The sequence below is a fragment of the Neospora caninum genome, chromosome X (genome assembly GCF_000208865.1).
Source record: "Neospora caninum Liverpool complete genome, chromosome X".
Lineage (NCBI taxonomy): Eukaryota > Apicomplexa > Conoidasida > Eucoccidiorida > Sarcocystidae > Neospora > Neospora caninum.
In genome coordinates this window covers 1025451-1044679 of record NC_018396.1, presented here as the reverse complement: position 1 = coordinate 1044679, position 19229 = coordinate 1025451, and the positions used below count along the sequence as shown (strand labels likewise).

At 54.4% G+C, this 19229-nt stretch overlaps 2 protein-coding genes across 2 annotated transcripts; both read left to right on the top strand.

Annotated features, from left to right (window-relative positions):
* Positions 1 to 1945: 1945 nt before the first annotated feature.
* Positions 1946 to 12297, top strand: NCLIV_046050 (hypothetical protein; the record flags this gene model as incomplete). The annotated part of the gene is made up of 18 exons (XM_003884155.1): positions 1946 to 2095; positions 2557 to 2658; positions 3040 to 3261; positions 3733 to 4002; positions 4601 to 4754; positions 4899 to 4994; positions 5588 to 5727; positions 6208 to 6363; positions 6857 to 7051; positions 7389 to 7574; positions 7851 to 8441; positions 8781 to 9021; positions 9306 to 9401; positions 9746 to 9906; positions 10307 to 10399; positions 10788 to 11036; positions 11507 to 11590; positions 11803 to 12297. 18 exons carry the CDS (start codon positions 1946 to 1948, stop codon positions 12295 to 12297), a joined length of 3681 nt encoding a protein of 1226 aa, XP_003884204.1.
* Positions 12298 to 15516: 3219 nt separating this feature from the next.
* Positions 15517 to 18327, top strand: NCLIV_046040 (hypothetical protein; the record flags this gene model as incomplete). The annotated part of the gene is made up of 4 exons (XM_003884154.1): positions 15517 to 15537; positions 16401 to 16493; positions 17183 to 17463; positions 18237 to 18327. The coding sequence occupies 4 exons, from the start codon at positions 15517 to 15519 to the stop codon at positions 18325 to 18327; spliced, it is 486 nt and encodes a 161-aa protein (XP_003884203.1).
* Between the last annotated feature and the right edge of the window lie 902 nt (positions 18328 to 19229).

Below are 19229 nucleotides of genomic sequence, written 5' to 3'. Positions count from 1 at the left end.
TCGTGTGTCGCCGCGCGACTTTTCTCGGCGCCTGCCCGAATATAAGCCGGAACTTGAAAGCGGACGGCCAGACGAGCGGCAAGACGCGGAGACCCCACAAAACCGGCGCGCTTGAGGCAGCCGTCTGGGAAGAGAACGATGCTGCGGCGGCGACGCCGATATCGGAAGAAAAAACCAGGAAGAATGGAAAAAGGAACGGATAAAAAGATCGGCGCAGCAATGGGCTTTTCCCCCGCCTCTCAGGTGTGTGTATGTACACCTGGCGGGGCGTGAACAGCGCCCCTGCCGCCGCCGCGGGGCCGTTGGCAACGGAAGCAATGGACGAAGACGAAGCGAGAAGCGTGGGAGAGAGCGTCGCTCTCGAGGTGTGCAGACACCTGGTCCCGCGAGGCCTGCGGTGTGCGCGACTGTTGAGACGACGTTTGACCAGGAGGCAAGGAGCAAGAAGGCACAGGCCAAAGCCTTGCTACCGGCGACGCCAAAACTCGAGAAGAGCGACTTGGAAAAGGCAGACCCAGGCCTGAGGCGGGCAAAGCGGAGACACACGACGCGCAGCTCTCTGGCTCCTGCGCTCGTCTCCACAGTCGGCGAGTCAGAATCACGCGGTTGGCCGACTGCTCTCTCTCCCCCGGTATCTGTATGTACACCCGAAGCGTAACGCTGCAAACACCCCGCCTGTGACCTGTGCGCGGCGGCCGTGGACGCTCAGGAGGATCGCGGGGTCGGAGTGCCGCGCTCCACAACCAAATCTTCCGAGACCGATGCCAGCGTATATTTCTAAACGATTGTGGTTTCCTTGGCCTTTGTCGGGTTTCCCGCCGTCTACTGTTTTGTCGTTTCCCTGCGTGCCACTGTCCCCCCGGACGCCGTCAGATCTCGCGACCCTCGCCTGCTCGCCCACTCGAGATTGGCTTATTTTGCGTTCCTTGAATTTCAAGGCAGAAAAGCGCGCGCTTCTCTGGATCTTCAAACTCCACAGTAAGCATGGGCGGTGACCATCGAAGTCGGGAGAAGCGAAAAAACAGAGAATCCAGTTCAGTGCACTCTCCTCGCCCTGCCTGCGCACGGCGGTCGCCTCGCGGGTGCCCTTTACCTGTCTGCGTCTTTTTGCCCTTTGACTTCTCTGTCTCTAACCCAATCTTCGTCCTGCGCCGTCCCTTTGTGGAAAAACAATTTCCACGTGGAAATGCTTCTCTGCGCCTTGTGAGGTTCGTGCCTCGGTGTCTCCGTGCGTTTTCCCGGTCGGGCTTTCGGACGGTCTCTGTGTTCCGTGCTCTCCCGTCTCGGCGTGCGTTGCGTCTCTTCTCGAGGCACAGTGCACGCCGCGACGGCAAGCGTCTGCCTCTTTCCCTTTCTCAGAAGCGATTTTTTCTCTTGTGGTTTTTCCCAAACGGTGTTTGCCTTTCTGAACGCACTGGGCGTCGGCCTGCGTAGACCCAGACTCAAACACATGCATGCAACTCTGTGTGGCTGGTTTCCTGTCGACCTGTTGTTCTCCACATGTGTGTCTGTACAGACAGACACCTGGAAATAGCGTGCACATACGTAAATAGGTATACACGTCTGTATCTGCAAGACTAAGAAGGAGATCTGTAAAGAGGTGTGGACAGTGTCGGACGTTGGGCCACGAGTCTGTACAGCGACGGATGTGCGCGTTTGTGTTTGCATTCGCCGTATTTCCCGTACGCCAGGCCGTATCCCCCTCCCTGCCTCGCCTTTTTTCGCTCATTTGGTCCCGTTGGAAGAGTTACAGTGCGTTGGTATACATGGGCCTTCGTCTCGGTAGAGATCTTCATAGGGTTATGTGGACGACGTCTTTAGCGCTGTGGAGACTGAAAGGTGCGTATCTGCCGTCCCTGCGGTGCCACGTGCATGCAAAACTGTATGTGCACTGTGCGGATTGGCGACTTCTTTGTAGAATCGTCTTTTCCCCTCCGAAGTGAAAATGACGTTCTTGTCCTTCTTCAAGTGCGCCAAGGGCACAAACGGCGCCCACAAGGAGACTGACGTTGTGGAGAACTTCTTCCAAACTCAGGCGAGCAGCCAGTCCCACCTCTTCTCGCCTCAACTTACTGACGAAGCTACTCCCAACGAGGTGAGACTCGCCGAAAGGTCAACTGCATGCGCAGGTCGTCGCTTATATATATATATATATATATAAATATATAAATATATATATATATATATACGAATATATATGCGTTGTTATAATGCTCTCTTTGTGTAAATATGCATTGACGTACATACGTACACGTGTATGTGGATTCACTGATCAACTTTTATATCTAGATACGTCGCCACATTAATCTGTTTATCTGCATACACAGACAAGAGAAACTGGAGAACGGAGATGCGTGCGTGCTTGTACTGGGTCAGTTTCACGTCAACGGCATTTGTTTTTCCCACGCAAATAGATTTCTCACGCAAATATACAAATATATATATATATATATATTTTAGTATATATATGTATATATATGTATATGTATATACGCTTGGACACGTCACGTTGGATTGTTTTGCGTTGCATTGCGAGTTTTTTCTTTTTTTTCGTAGGTGGCGCGTCGCCATTTCAGGCCTGTCCTTCCTCCCGTCTTCTCATCGCCCAGCGGAATCGTCACTGTTCCATGCAAAGATACAGATCTCATCAACAAGCAGGTGAGCTCGACAAGACAGTCCACAGAAGGAATATCTCTGGCAGTACGCCTGTTAAGCCTCCAGTCGCATGCCAGTAACCCTAGTCGCCCGTATCCTCTTCGCCCTGCATCCTCACTACGTGTAAAGTTTTGAACAAATGTCTAGCTGAATTTGACTGCATGTAGCAAAGAACGCGAATTGATCTCTCTATATATATGTATATATATATATATATAAATACGTATATATATACATATATATTAGGTCTTTGTATGTATATAACGAGATGAAGCGGTACGCCCTCGAAAGTATACACATGCACAGAAAGGTACTTGCTTTCGCGTGTAGGCGGGCCAGTTTGACGTTTGGTGTTTTGGGCGTCTGTGTGTTCTGCGTCTTCAGGATGAGGTGAACAACGCCCCTCACGTGTTGTCTCAAGGCGATCACGAGATTTTGGCCGGTCTCTTCCCCAACACCATCAACACAGACTTTTGTCTCCTCACTGCAGCTTCCGGAGACCTCCGACCTCCCTCGGAGCCTCTCCGCGTCGGCGTCGTCCTCTCTGGCGGCCAAGCCGCAGGCGGTCATAACGTCATCTGTGGAATCTTTGACTACGTCAAGCGCGTAGGCACAAAACGCATACGAAACGCACACGCACCTTTATGCAGGCCCAGCCGAGCCCATGCATGTAACCTGTACACACAGGATCCTTGACATGCCTGTACATCTCACATGCATGCAAACATGGATTTACAGATGTGCGTAGACATCTACACACATTGAGATATGTATCTATAATTATACATATATATACTTATTTATAAATGTATGCATATATATATATATATATATATGTAAGTATTTGAAGTTTGGTATGCGTATGTCGGCAGAGTGAAGCTTCATCATTTGTAGAGATTGAAGTCGTGTTTACGGTTTTTAAGACTGTTGATCGCGCGTGTTTACGTGGGTGACCTGAGTGTTGGGCGTTGCGTGAGTGGGATGTGGAGCAGTGAAGACGGATTCGGTTTTTTCAGGGCAAAAACGGGGGACAAACCTGCGAGATACTGCCTTCGCGTCGCTTGTGTCGCCTTTCAGGTGAACCCAGCAAGCACTGTGTACGGTTTCCTCGGGGGCCCGCATGGCGTCTTCAGCCACGAGTACGTGGAGCTTACGGAAGCGGTGATCGACAGATACAGAAACATGGGTGGTTTCGACATGATCCGCAGCGGCCGTCACAAGATCGAGACTGATGAGCAGAAACAGAAGAGCTTGGAAATCTGCGAGAAGCTGCAGTTGAACGGCCTCGTCGTCATCGGAGGCGATGACTCAAACACCAACGCTGCAATCCTCGCCGAATACTTCAAGGTACACACGGACTGCCTGGCGTAACGCACACCACCTTGGAACGGGGACAGAAGTGGAACACGATAGGGCAGCCTCCTGGGAGGGGGGAAGCGTCTTCCGTGTTAAGGCGTCTCTCGCTGGCAGCCTTGCGAAGTGACGCGTTTCCTTTCTTTCCAAAACGAGAGAGGAGCGATTAAACAGAGCGACGTAGGAGGGCGGAGAGGGAGAGAACGCAGCGGCGATCATACAGCGGGTCCGGGTTTCAGAGAGCGAAACAGCCGTACGGTCCAAACCAGTCCAGAGAAGAGACGCTCTTGAAGCGCGGGCTCGTCTCACGTTTTCCCCCTTTCAGTTCCTTTTCTTCGTCTTGTGTGTCTTGTTCTCTGGGCTCTTCATGCTTCTCGTTTCGTTCATCTGCTTTTCCGCGCGATCTGAATTGCGTCTCTGTCTTCTCCGTTTCTCTCTCTTCTCTTCGGCCTCTGTGAGCGCGTCCCGCGAGAGAATCCTCGCCGAGCTCCCGTCTCGCCGGTTGTGGGTCTTTGCTTTGGAGAGTGTGAGTCTCCACGCGGTCGCGTTCTTTAGTTTGCGCCTCTCTGCCTCTGTGCCTTCGTTTGCTCAGTCCAAGGGCAGCTCGACCGCCGTCTGCGGGTGCCCCAAGACGATCGATGGAGACCTGAAGAACCGCTTCGTCGAAATCTCCTTCGGCTTCGACACTGCATGCAAAACCTACTGCCAGCAAATCGGCAACCTGATGCGCAACGCGATGACTGGAGGTAGGCGCTGCCTTCCGGCCCGCTCAAAGACAGGTCTTGAGGTTTTGACCAGTCGTCGGGCGAGACACGGAAGCAGAAAGCAAAGCGATGCGAGAGATCTGGTCTGAGGAACTTCAGTGTTGACTGTCGGTTGAATCTGTGCAGGCAGCACCTACCACTTTGTTCGCCTCATGGGCCGTAGCGCTTCCCTCATCACCCTCGAGTGCGCTCTCCAAACACACCCGAACTACACTTTCATCGGTAAGAGTACTTGTGCTCTCTTTTTCTTCTGGTCTGTCTTCCTTTTTCGCTCTCCATTGCTCTCTATATCCCTTCCTTGGTCTCTCCATCTCCTCTTTTCTCTTTCCCTCTCCTCTTTGTTCTCTCTGTCTCTGCCCTGTTCTCGATCTCTGCCTTGTTCTCTCTTCTGTGTCCTCTCTATCTTTTGCTGTCTCGCATGGCTTTCTTCCGCGTTTCTTTCTTTCCTTTCCGGTCCGTCGCCTTTCCCCCGTTTGCGTCCCTTCCCTACTGTGTCTCTCCTGGACACGAGGTTCCTTTCGTTGTTCTCCCTGTCGCATTCTGCCGTTTCGTCCCTCCTCTGCTCGTCTCGCTCGCCTTCTTCTCGATTGCCTATCTGTCGCCCGAGGGCCTGTGGGCAGTTTCAACTCGATGTCCCCACATGCATCCTTGCTTCCTCATGCATCTATGTATCTCAATACACACAAAATATATGCGTCTGTAGATCAGTATACATATACATCTATTAGATATGGATGTCGGCGCACATGTGTAAGTGGTACTCGGTTTTCCGGGGAGCGCATTTTTGGGGGAGCTCGGCGAGTGGTGTTTTTCAGGCGAAGAAGTGCTGGCGAAAAAGCAGTCTCTGCGACAGCTCGTGGAGGCTCTCGTCGACCTCGTCGAGGCTCGCCACGCCCAGGGAAAGCAGTACGGTGTGGTCCTCCTGCCTGAGGGCCTCATTGAATTCATTCCCGAAGTATGCGAAGAAAGCATATGGAAACAGATACATGCCCACGTTCATCCCTACAGATGCCGACATGCATGCGCATGTGTATGCATTTGGATTTGCACGCATCTATACATATATACGTATATGTATTTCCCGTTCCACGTTTAAGGTACAGTGGGCGATATTCACATTTGAGTGGAACAGTTTCTCTTGCGTTCTCTCCTGACGGGTCAGTCAGAGGTTTTCTTCAAAAACCTTTTACCATGCTGTCTTTCACAAACGATCCACACATGCAGGGGCACTCCCACACATCGTCACGGCTATGCACGTGCATCTGTATGCATTTCTACGTATGTATATATGTATGTTTTTCTACGTGTGTATGTAGGCATGTGTAGGGAATTGTTTCGTGCATGTGTGTGTCGCGCCGTCGAGCGCAGTGAAAGGCGGGGGTGGGACGGCCTGTTTTTTTCAGTCGGACGTTCTTCTCCGTTTTTCGTGTTGTAGGTCGGCGTGCTGATCAGCGAGATCAATCACATCGTTGCTGAGGGCGACTTCGAAGTCTCCAAGTTGACGCCCGAGAGCCGCGCCGTCTTCGAGGAGCTTCCCGACTCGACGCGCCAGCAACTCCTGCTCGACCGTGACCCGCACGGAAACGTCCAGGTTCGCAGCCTGAGCGCTCCTCTCCACCTGTCCACGAGGAGGGCATTCAGCGAAGCAGGCAGCTGAACACATTGCTTCAGCTATGGATTCGTCGTGCATTCAGTCCCCCCTCCTCTGCGAGATCGGTTGAGTCTTTTGTTCGCGTAGCCCCGTCATTTCGTGTGTCAAGATCTAACCCAGTAGTCTAACTGTGTTGTCTGAGTGCGGGCGCGTCCACGGAAGTCCCACAAATCGAATGCTGCGAGTCCAGGCTCGCGCGCGTCGCCCACCAGAGCCCCTCAGATCCATCTGTGCCTTCCTTTCAGTCCTCTTAAAGATTTCCGTGAGGCACACTCTCCTAAATCGTCAATGATCAGCACACATGCATCTCTGTGTATATGGCTATATGTATGTATGCGAATATATGTATGTATGTGTATATATGTATATATATGTACGGTTTCGTGTGTTTGGCGGCTGTCTGTTTCTTTTCTGCCTGGTCATTGTGTCTTAGGTGGCGATGATTCACACTGAGAAGCTGCTCATGCAGATGACGGAGGCCGAGCTGCACAAGCGTCAGTTCAAGGGCACCTTCCTGGCGCAGTCCCACTACCTCGGCTACGAGGGCCGCAGTGGCTATCCGTCGGACTTCGACGCCACGTACTGCTACGGCTTGGGGAACGTGGCAGGCGCTCTCATTCAAAACAAGGTGAGCTCCCGTTAACCGGCGACGCGCGCGCTACCGCGCTGAGGCGTGCGGCAGCGCGAGGGGTGTAGCGAGATCCGGCCGTGGCACGACAGCACCCGTTGGTGTAGAGAGACCAACCGGCGGATGTGCGGGGGCGTCACAACGCGCTGTAGGGTCAAGGACGAGAGACGCTTCCGTCAGACCCAGCGTGTGGCTGTTGTAGAGGTTCGACGCATTTTTTTTTCGCAGATGGATGGGACGCAGTTCGCTGAGATTGCCCGACGGGCGAAGGGGGTATTCGCTCCTCTTTGAGCACAGCGCGTGAATCGTTTCCGTGCACGTGTGTGCGACTCTCCAGGTGACTGCTTGCATGGCCGTCTTGAAGGACATGAGCGCGTCGCCGAACCCCCTTGACTGGAAAGCAGCTGGTATCCCTCTGACGAAGATGATGAATTTGGAGACCCGCAAAGGAAAGGCAAACGTCCCTGTGATCAAGAAGTTCCTTGTTGACATTGAGCGACCTCTCTTCCAAACCTTTGCTCAGGTACGCTTCTCGCATGTAGCGATCCTTCCCCGTTCCCAGCCAATATTCTTAAGCTCCTTGGTTCCTCTCCTTCTCTCTCCCTCTCTCTTTCTCTCTCCTTCTCTCTCCTTCTCTCTGTCTGTATTTTTCGTTGCTTTCCTCTCTCTTTTTCTTTTCTTTCCCCCGCTTTTTGTGTTTCGCTTCCTCTGGAAAGATGCGCACTCAAACGTCTGCGTGCTTTCTCTTCGCCTCCGTCAAATCGGACTCCCTCGTCCTGCGCTCCTTCCGCGTTTTCAGGTTCGCGACGCCATGCGCCTGCAGGACGTGTACCAGATTCCGGGTCCGATGCAGTTGAACACGCCGACACCGGTGCTGCCGTTCACTTTGGTGGGTGCGCCGTCGGCAGCCTCTCTGTTGTCGTCTTCTTCGCCCCAGAGTCTCGGCCACGACCGCCTCGAGTTCGACGCCCTCGTGAATCCTTTGCTCCTGCAGAAGGAGACAACCGTCGCTCCTGCGGGCGCTGCGCACGCCTCGGCAGAGGCCTGTAAGGCCCATATCGAGGCACTCTTCCCCGCGTTGGGCGCGGAGACGAAGGACTTCTTGGGAGGCGCATGCAAGCTGCAAAAGGCGGAGAAACTCAAGGAGAAGTGCTCCGTCGGCGTCGTCCTCGTCGGCCCCGAACGCCCCGGGTACTCGAACATTCTCTGCGGCCTCGTGCAGCGCGTCGCCCTCGTCGGAGGCACTGTGAAAGGCTTCAAAGGTGCGCGAGGTCTCCTCACGAACGACTGCGTCGTCGTCAGCGAGAAGGACGCCGCCACGCAAAGGAACCAGCCAGGTTTCGTCCTCCTCGGCCGCACCGAAGACGCGGAATCTGAGCTCTTCACCAAGGTATATAGGCTGCAGACGGCTCGCGGGGTGGGGCCGCAGCGCGCCAACGTTTTGTAACGTCGAACACGCACAGACTAGGAGCAGCTTCTGTCACGGCCTTCTCGGAAGATTGACCGGAGGTGTACAGCTTTCCTGGCCCACTGCCGTTCTGCTTCCTCGCGTGCTCCAGCGATACCTCAGACCGGACGCGCCCCAGCTCTCTCGTCTTCCCGCGTTTTCTCTCTCGCGCCTCTGCCGTGCTCTCGCGGGCCGCAGATGTGTGCCCCGGCTGCGTCTCCATGGTCTCTTTCCTGCGCTGACAGTCTCCATCTGGCCCGGTGCTGGCTGTGTGTGGTGCAGGAGGGCCTCAAGAAGGCAGCTGCGACGCTCCAGGCTGCGGGTGTCTCGACACTGGTGATGATCGGCGGGACGACTCTGCATGCGGCAGCTCTGTCGGAACTCGTGGCGTCGCAGGGACAGGCCACCCGCGTCGTTTGCGTCGAGCCTTCTGGCGACCTCGGCAGGTTCCCCGCGTGCGGCGCTCTTCAGCTCCTCAAGGAAATCACCGGAAAAGACATCGTCGTCGGCAGCTCGGATGCCAGTAAGAACAAGCCGGGAGGCCTGGATCGTGTTTACAGCACACGGCTGTGTAGATTTATAGACAGTTGTCGGCATGTGTGTATCTCCGTACGCGCGTATGTACGATTCATATATTTACTCTTTATGGCTTTGCGACGACTGGGTGTGCATGGCTCTTTCCATACACTTGTATTTTGTGTGCAGGTGCATGCATTCTATGTGCCCTGAGGCCCTTTCCGGTTCCCCGCTTGACTTCTTCGTCTCATGTTGCCTCCCTCGCTTTTCGGGCTGTCTTTGTCTCTGCAGAAGCGTGCCCCGGCATCACCTCGACCTTTCAGCAGCTCGCCGGTTGTCGCGGGCTCGGTTTCGACACTGAAACCAAAGTTGCGTCTGAGATGATTGGTAAGAAACGAAACCCCGTTGGTGGACGCAGCTTTGCTCTCGATGCGTCTCTACCCCTATTCTGGCCTTCTGCAAGGCCTTCGCGCCGGAAGGCAAACGCAGAAATGTGTGGGGAGGCAACTCGTCTCGAGGGCTCGCGCGACACTGGCGCAGGCAACTCGGATTCCTCGCCGTGTCTCGGCGTACTCCTGTAGAGGTGCTCTAGAAGCAGACACATAGAGGACGTTGCTGGTAGATGGATGTAGAGATGGAGATACAGATTGAGAGATGTCGACGAGGGCATGTAGATCGGACAAAGGTAGCGGGTTGAACACATCGATGTGTGGATGTGTGGGTGCATGCAGCCAATCTTTTGACGGACAGCAACAGCGCAGCAAAGTACTTTTATTTCTGCCAAGTGTCCGGCGGCCTCGACGCCGAGTGCGAAGTGGGTCTGCAGACGCACCCGAACTTCGTCCTCTCTTCTGCGCAGTGCAAGACCAAGACTCTCGGCGACATGGTCAAGGTGAGAGACCGCACATTCCAGGGCCTCTCGGGGCACCTTTTGCGCGCCGACGCTTGTCTTCAGAAAACCTCTGCTGCTTAGGACCAGGGGAGTCGGCAGCATGGAAAGTTGCCTGTGGACACGTCACGTCGGACCTGAAGGGCCTTGTTTATCCGAAGCCGAAAAAAAGATGTGAAAAAGAACACCGTCTCTGCGCGACCGACCTTCGCACCGATATCTTGCGTGTGTGTGACGGGGAGGGAACTCCGTTTTTGGTCTTCTCTGTCTACTCCGCGGGGCTTGCCTTCCGTGCGTGTCTCTGGCCTGTCCTTTGCCTGCCACACTTCGATGACCCTGTCTCGCCGCTCCCTTTTCTCTCGCACTGTCTCGCGTTTTTGCCTTTCTCTGGGTGGCTGTACAGTCCGTTGCGGATGCTGTGAAGGCCCGCGCAGCTCTGAAGAAGAACTTTGGTGTTGCCGTCATCAACGAGAACCTCTTCGCCCTCAACAAGGAGGTTCGTTCGAAGCGCCAGCTCGCCACGCTAGAACACTTCCGGGCCGGAGTGCATGCGTTTCCTGCACTGGCCCGACGGAGTTGCATGCGTTTTCTCGGAAATAAGCAGCTCCCTTCTCACTCGAGTTCTCCAAGGGGACCTCTATTCCGTGTGGACATGTGTTTGCGTGCGTCTTTGTCCGTTATAATGTATTTGAATACGTGTCTGTGTCAATAATGTGTGTCTGTGCGTGCATGCCGATACACCTATAACGCGTTTGCGTGTAAGCTGTGTATTTCCACGAATGTTTGTCCCTGGGTACACTTTGGGACTTGGGATAACTGTCGACGAAGCTGCTCAGGTCGTGGCACGACTCGCGTAGGCACTGCATGCATTCCTGTTTTCTCAGCTCCGCCATCTGGCTTTGGAAATGCACCTCCATTTCTTGGCGCATCCTCCCACGCCTGCAACAGGCGTCTGCCTGGCCTTGACCGCCGAGGAAGAGGCGGGTCTGACTGCTGCGCTTTCGCCGGCGTCCCGCGAACTCTTTGCTTCTCTGCCCGTCGCGTTCCAGCACAAATTGATTCGTGACATTGAAGTCCAGAAGTACCCCAAGGCCATCCTCCGATTCCCTGCTCATGAAATGATCGCTGCCATGGTGAGAGGAAAACGAGCACCGATGACTCGCCTTCCGACAACCGTCCTGAATGTCTCGCTGTCGCTCTCCCTCCCGCTGTCTCTGTATGTCGCCACATGTATATCGGTGTGCTGTGTCGCAAACGTCTCTGTTCATGGAAAGCTTGCCCCCTTTCACTCTGCAGCGTGAGGAAAATCCTCTGGAGGCGTTGCCATTGTCCTTTCCCTCTCTGTAGCTCGGTATTGGCTGGTGTGCAGGGGTTTTGGTGTGCTGGATTTGTGGATCTTTCTTCGCGTGTCGTGCGTTTCGTGCGCCACGTCTCTCCTCTGGGTTTTGCAAACTCCCCTTTTCGTCTCCAGAGGGTGGGTCGCTGGATATTGCAGTCGCGTCGCAATTTTGCCTGGTGTATCTTTGGTACTTTTTCACGTTTTTCAGTTGCCTTGGCCCCGACCTTTGTATCGCGTTTCTCCCTTTTTCGTGTTTTTCCACAGGTTGCAGCGACTTTGAAGAAGGAGAAGGAGGCAGGGACCTTCACAGGCAGCTTCTCTCCTCTCTGCTTCGAATTCAGTGACTCGGTAAGCCTTTCTCCCCTTTTGCTTTCTCTTTCGTCTGCTGTGTCCTCCCTCGCCCCCGTCTCTCTCTGCCCCCCCCCCCTTTCCTGTCATTTTCTCGGTCCCTTTTCCCTCTCTTCCTTCCCCTCTTCTGTCTCACTTGTTCTCTCCCGGTCTACCTCACTTCTTTCTCTCTCCTTTGCAATTCCGCTTCTTCTTTTGTTTTTGTTTTGCAGCTCCGAGCGTCGTACCCCTCGTTGTACGACTGCAGTTTGGGGTCGACTCTGGGTCACCTGAGTGCCATCTGCGCGACGACGCAAGCGCTGCCGTCGCATGCGGTTCACGTCAGCGTGGCGAACCCGACGAGCTCGCCAACTATCTTCGAACCTCTCGTCATGCCGCTGGCTGCTGCTGCGGCTCAAGTGCACCGCTTGGCGCCCGCCGCCTCGCCCTCCTCGGTCTCGGAGACAGCCGTGAACGGCGTATTCTCGGTAGCAGAGGGCGACGCGCTCTTCTCGCTCTCGGACAGCGCCGCCGAGGGTGTCGTCTCCCAGCTCGTGTCTCAGGGCATGCAGGGAGGCTGGGTCGAAGCCGAGAAATACTGCAACCCCGGCCCTCTGCAGTTCCGCGAACCCGCAAAGGACTACTACTACTCTCGGGCTCTCTTTGAAACCCTCAAGGGCGCGATGAGGGGCGAAGCCTGCGGAGCGGCTGCATGCAGAGACCAGTAAAGGGGTCGTGGGACACCCGCGAGAAGCGCGCGGAGAGAAACGGAAGTCCAGAGTCTTTTTTTTTGGGAGGCATCTATATCTCGTACACCCGCCACGAGAGACTGGACACGAGAGAAGGCGAGGCCGGGTGTTTGAGGGAGCTGCGGGATGAATCTCGGTGTTTGTGCGTTGAGTGAATGCGTTTGTAGGCAGTGAGGTTGGTTTCGAACCAGGCATCGTCACTTCATGGCCAGATGTGTTTGTGCACTGCCCTCGTGTCTGAGGCTGTTTTATAGCGCGCGAAGTGAGCGAGAGGGAGGCAATGCGGCCGACTGGCCACGGCCTCGCAGCGTTCGCATTCGCACTGTTCTCTTGCGCGACAGAGACCTCTGCGTTGCAAGTCTCGCTGAGCCTGATTTGTGAACCACCTCCCAACGGAAACTACCTTCTGCCCAGAACTTCCATCGGGGTGGAGATTTGCGCCTTCGACGACCCCCAGATATCTTTGGTTGGGAACCACGGCCAAACGCAAAACACGCCAGAGCTGTGAGCAGGCAGCGACTACGCACAGGCCGGGAAAAAGAAACGAAGAACTCGACCGCCATTCGGGCAGTGCACCTTGAGTGCAAGAAACAAACTGAGTCTCTCTCGAGCTTACACACGGCATGCCCCGCTTCACAACGGATGGACATTTGTAGCTTTTTCGATTTCCATAAGCGTATAGGAGTGTAGCGTTTGCCTACGCTTCCAGTCCTTTGTACGGGAGGATGTGGACGGAGAGCCGAGAGGACCCGGCCGCTTTGCCGTACAAGGCAAGTGCGTGGGTTCTTTTGCAGAGAAGTGAAAGGGACAAACTGCAGCGACAGAAAGCTTTTTTGGTGAGTGGAGAGTTCGTAAAGTGGTGCGAGTGTGGCCTTGTCGAGTGTGCAAGGTCCCGATTTCTGCACCAGCCCCAGGTGAACGTACGCCGCAGGACTTCTACGCACAGGGGGCCAGCTGCGCAGACACCCGCGGCAACGCACACAACGCGCAGATTGCTGTCTCGCGAAAAGACACAACCCGGGCGTTTCTCACCGAAGTCGGGGCTCTTCCCATTCCTGCATTTTTTTATTCGGAGTCCACCGGCCGACACCTCGCGTCATAACACAAAGCTCAGCATACACGCGGCGAGCGCGGGAACGATCGCCATGTTGACGACAGCAACGGCCAGAGTAGGGGCACAAGAAAAGAAAGCCTCGCCTCGCTTCTCACTCTCAGACACAAATTTGTAGGAGTCTCGTTTGCTCGTTTCTCGGATACGCAGATAGTAAGGCCTACACGAATCGGTTACACATCTAAAGGAATATATTTGGAGATCTACAGCCACTTGAGTCGCTACGAATTTGCGCATGCATAAGGGAGATATCTGTACGCATGTAAATGTATAGGCATATGTACATGCACACATATCTATAAGCACATATGTATACTTACATGTCTATATACGTGCATCGATGTGTATATGGTTACGCTCCCCTGTATCGGCAGTAAAGAAAGCCAGACGGTAGAAGAGAAAATTTCTTCTGCACGTGCGGGGAGACAAGCAGCCTCCGACGCGGAAGGAGCTCGTCGGCTTCTTGGCGAAGCTGGTAAGGTTTAGAGTGTTTGGCAGAACCTGTGTTTCTCCTATGGTCTCCAAGAGAAAGAGTTGAACTATTCTTTGACGAAGAATAGGAGGGCTAGGGTAGACAGCGCCTGCACCACTTTCCGTTCGTCTTTTCTCTCCCTACTTCACCTGACCCTTTCTCTCTCCTTCTCGGTTTCCGCTCTCTCTGCCTCGGTCCTTGCCTTTCGTGCGCATTTGCTGCCTCGGCTGCGCTTGGTTCTCTTACAGTTTCCAACAGGGTCTTAAAAACACAAATGTGTTTGTTCAAAAATTTGGCTACCTCCGCGCTCCACAATGCACGCAACATGGTCACGGAAAGCCCACCAGCACATGGACTTGGTAAGCGAAGACCACGAAGGTCGCCCGCTGTCGTGGCAGGCGTCTATACACTCCAAAGAAAGCCCTCAGCGTTCGTCAGTCGTTTTCCCTCCAGGCACTGCGAAGTCTCCTTCCCAATTCCTTTTTTTTTTCTTCACTACGCAGAGCATCTTCTCGGAATCTGCTTTTCACCTTTAGCTCTTCTCCGCCTCCTGCTGTCTCCTTTGTAAGAAAGCGAGAGCCTTCTGCGGGTCACTCTGGATGAAGATGTCTCCTTGCTGTACATACACCTCCCGCCCTGGCTTCAGTGTCTTCACTTCGTGGGCTGCGACTCTGAGTTCATTTTTGAGACCCGACAATTTCTCTTTCTCTTGTCCCTGCTTCTCTCCCCGGCCACCCCTGCCGTCTGCCGAAGGCGTCTCCATGAAGAGGGCAAAAGTGTTTTTCCCTCTCGGCACACACGAGAGGGACGAAGGGCGGAGAAGAGAGTTGAAAAGGACAGGGACGCGTGGAGAGCGGCTTGGAGACAAGAGCAGGAGCAGCCACGACAACGGGGGGGAAACGGCGAGTGTACAGACAGAGATGTGCAAGAGAGAGGAGGATACGAGAGGGTGAAGAAAGTGAGGAAACGAAGAAGCGAGTGCGGAGAGGAAGGCAACGGTCGCGATCTCACGGAGAAGGAGAGTGAAAAGGGAAGCGAGACGATTGTGGACGAATCGTATTAAAGTTGGCTAAGGCTTTGTTCCCTTTAGAACAAAAATGTGGACAGCGTCGTATCCACCTCAAACTTTCCGAGGTGAGGCGGAAAGGATGACAGGTCGGGGCAAACTTCTTCCTTCTGCAACAGGAAGGTGGAGGGCGAAGTGAGAAGTGGAAAGAAGAGCCAGGATTTAAGCCCGTGTGGTGTGGCCCTCTGGATAGGCGGGATGCAAGTGATCTTGCCTTTTTTCCTTTGCGTTTGTTTCTTTATTCGCCAAGCGCATGCACGCCAGTGGTTTTTTTATTGCGCGCTTGGCGCATGCACGCGCGCGGTTTCGAAAAGCGTCAAGCTTCGCTTTAAGACGAGTCGCGAGCGAAGGCTGCGGGCGTCCATCCCCCACACCTGTGTTTTCTCCCCCCTGTTTGCTCAGCGGTTAAGTCGAGCGGAGCGGCAAATTTGCGTGGTTTTCGGATCGCCCAGGGCGTTGGGGCAGTCGAAGGAAATCGCAGATTGTGTTTTCTTCTTGTTTTTGGTTTTCTGCTTCTCCGGTGGATAGACACTGCACAACTCCTCCACCATGGCGACTGCGGACGTCCAGGTGAGTCGAGGCTCCGTTCTTTCTCTCCCCCCAAACTCTCTTCTCGGCTGCTTTGTCGACGCGTATTAGGAAAGAAAAGGGGGGCTACCTTTCCAGATTCGGGGGTTCTCGTTACTTTTGTTCGCGGAAAAAGAAGGGAAAGGCGGGAAACATGAGTGAACACAGTCGGCTGAACTTGCCACAGCCCGCTTTTTCGCCCCTCGGCTCTCCCAGCTGAGCGTGACGGCAGTCCCGAGATGAGGCATTTTCATCTCTGCGTTTCACCCCTATTTCGCGTCGCCTCCACTGGATTTCTCTCAACGGTTCTAAAGATGCTTTCCGCAAAGCACGTGCATCGTGGGGAAGTAGTGCACACGAGGGGAGACTGCTGCTGAGCTGAGATACGCGATCGGCCGGGCGCGCATGTATACCGCACCGGACTCTAAACGACGATCGGCCGGGCGCGAAGGGTGCCGTTTTGCTGCGCAATCTTGGGCAATTTCTACATACATAAATGGAGATGTATGTGAATCTCCTACATGTGTGCATTCATGCATATATGCATGCGTATATGTGGTCTACATCGAGTGGGCGCAACTCGTACAGGGCGTGCCTTTACCGTAGATGCATGTGTGGAGTGTATACACAGGAAGTATTCGGCGTACATACGCTGCAGGGGGGGTATGAAACCTGGACATTTCAGCAGCGTGCGGCCTTTTAAGGTTGGTTTTTAGTCGAAATGTTCCGTCATTCTTTGGTTTCCTCGGGCGATCTCTGCCCACGTGTGTGGCTGGTCTCTTTTTTCACGTGCTCCTTCCCCAGAGGCACATTTGGTGACTCGACAGATACGGATGTTTCCGACACTCCTCTGTTTCTTTCTTCAGACCGAGAGAGCCTTCCAGAAGCAGGATGGCGTCTCCTCCCTTGGCCGCGTGCACCTCACTGGCCAGAAGAAGAGGACTCAGCGCTACTGGAAGGTAGGTTTCGTTTTTCCTGGAGCTTCGGTGTCTATCAGCGGGGTTATCGTCGTGTATCTCCCAGCTTTTTTCAGGAAACTAGAGATGAGCGACTGCGACAATGCCGATGGTCTTCGTGGGCACTCGGCTGGGTTTTCGTGAACGTCTCTTCGAGTGAATAGATATATGCACATGTCCACCAAACAACCACTTCGAAGATGGAAAGGCAAACATCTCGTGGACAAGCGTGTCTACGCCCATACTCACACCCGTACATGATGTCCATGTTTTGTGTATACGGGTGTTGGCGGTAGGGCGAATGAACGAGAGAGGGACTTCCTTGCACAGCATTTGCCTCGGTCGTTGTCTCTGATGTATCGACAGCTCCCGAACATGCTCGTGCCAAACTGGTGTTGTGAGGGTTGAAGATACGTCCTTGAGCAGTCCGTCACGGCATGTGTCTCTCACTGGCGTATAATTGCCCCCGCACAGATCGCTGATTCTGCGGCGAGTCCGCGTGTCTGGTGCTTCGAACATGTCCGCCTGTCGCTTTCTCCTTCTTTCCCCGCTCTCTTTCTCTCGCCGCTCGGCGACGCTCTTTCGGTTTCCCGCTCAACAAGGTGTCTCGCCACGGCTGTCTTGTCGCGCGTCTCCCCGGGGGTTCACTCCATTCTCGCTCCAGGGTTTCCTTCTGCTTGCTTTTGCTCCAGGATGTGGGCTTGGGATTCCAAACTCCCCGCCTGGCGAAGGAGTCCAAGTACGTCGACAAGAAGTGCCCGTTCACCGGCAACGTCAGCATCCGCGGGCGAGTGATCAAGGGTATGGTTGTGAGCACCAAGATGAAGCGCGCCGTGGTGATCCGCAGAAACTACCTCCACTTTGTTCCCAAATACAGCAGATTCGAGAAGCGCCACAAGAACGTCACCTGTCACTTGTCCCCCTGCTTCGAGCAGGTCAAGGAAGGAGACATCGTCACCGCTGGCCAGTGCAGGTACGCGTTAGTCCCCGAGGCGAAAGCGGGAGAAATCCGGGAAGGCAAACGCGGAGGAGGGACGAACACGAACTGCAACGGTGGTGTGCATTCGTCACGGAAGGGGGTAAAAGAGAGAATAGGTTCCGCGGGGGGGGGGGGGGGGGGGAAGAAAAAAAAAGCTGTGGACGACGCATCGGATTCCGGACCTTCTGCGAGGGAACGGATGCCACGCGAGAGTCAATGTTTTCACCGTACTTTTGCCGAAAAAAGGTTCCTGAGATGACAGTTTTCTTCTTGACGTGGGCAAGCATCGACGGCCGTGGCGCGTGCCGTGCAGGTGTACGTCCACCTGCTAGAGGCCCTTGTCCCGGATGCGCGCCTCGGCGTCTCTGGAGTCTTCGTGATTATGTCCAGAGCCGTCGAGGAAACCTCGCGAATCTGGTGCACTCAGCCTCTAGTGGGTGTGTATGTATACCCCACGGACAGAGAAAGGCGACATGGGCTGTTGGTGTGAGCTAACGGCGTGACAGCTATGGATTATGAGAGCTGAGGAACCACGGCAAAATGTACATGTGCACCACGCACGCGTATTATTTTTGTAGGAAGGCACTCGGAAGAAGAGTCAGAGTGCTGTTCGGAGAGTGTTAATCGTTGTTTGACGAGATGCAGCGGTGTTCGTCAATGCGTTAAACGCGTAAGGTAGCTCCGACTAGGAAAGACACTACAAGTCGGTAGAAAGGACGTTTATGCGTGCACATATAGGTGTGTGATTTTCCTCTGTTTTTCTTCAGACCTCTTTCCAAGACCATCCGCTTCAACGTGTTGAAGGTGGAGAAGAACCAGGTCTTCGGAAACGTGCGCAAGCAGTTCCGTCTTTTCTGAGTCTGGTGGCTGTGCTGTCTTCATTCTGTTTCTCCAACTTGCTGTCTGTTGTTGACACAAAGTCGCTGCGCAACTTTCTCTTCACCCCTCTGTGTCCCGTCTTTTCGGCAGCATCTTCGCGCGCCGCCAGTGCTATATCGCGCCGTGGATCCCTTCAGTTTCGGTGTGTGACTGACGGCGGGCTGTAAGGGTCTGGTCTGCAGAGCACGGGGAGACGGACAGACTCTCAGCGGGGCATGGAAGAGTGCTGTGCGTGCGTGTCAACAGTTACCGTAAAATTCTCTTGTTTTGCGAAAGCTTGTTCCAAGGAAGCCTAGGCCACAGTGGTGGTCTCCCGGTCGCACTCGAAATGCGTCTCAAAGGTAGAACGGCGCGTTGAAAAGAACAGCCAGCTTCCCAGTTAGGCAGCAGTGCGCTTGCGGGAAAACGGAGAGAGACGCTCACAGGATTCAACGCACAACAGAGACGCGCATGTGCTAAAAGAGTTTGGACACAACGGCACACCACAGCAGGCCCCGTGCCCCACATACGACGCCCAGGGAATCCCACAGTTCGTACTTGCTGCCCAGAGAAACACGTACATGCCGAGCGACACAATGCAGACAGGTGAGAGCGAGAAAGGACACGAGGCGGCCTCGGTGTGCAAATCCTGGATAGAGGCTTTTCTCTGTAGGGAGATGCAGTGTAGTGTACGCTGGCAAAACGCACCGTCTCGGAATGTCATGGACTCCCAGTCTCGAGCCGTCAGAGAAACCCCCGACGCGAAACCGAAACGGCCAGTCTACAGTGTTTCCGACACTCGAGCTGTGCAGTTGAGCAAAGAAGCGAAGACACTTCCTTGCCTGTCCTAACAGGAGAGAACAGTGTTGTGTGTGGTTCGCATCTGATCCCAACTGCAACTC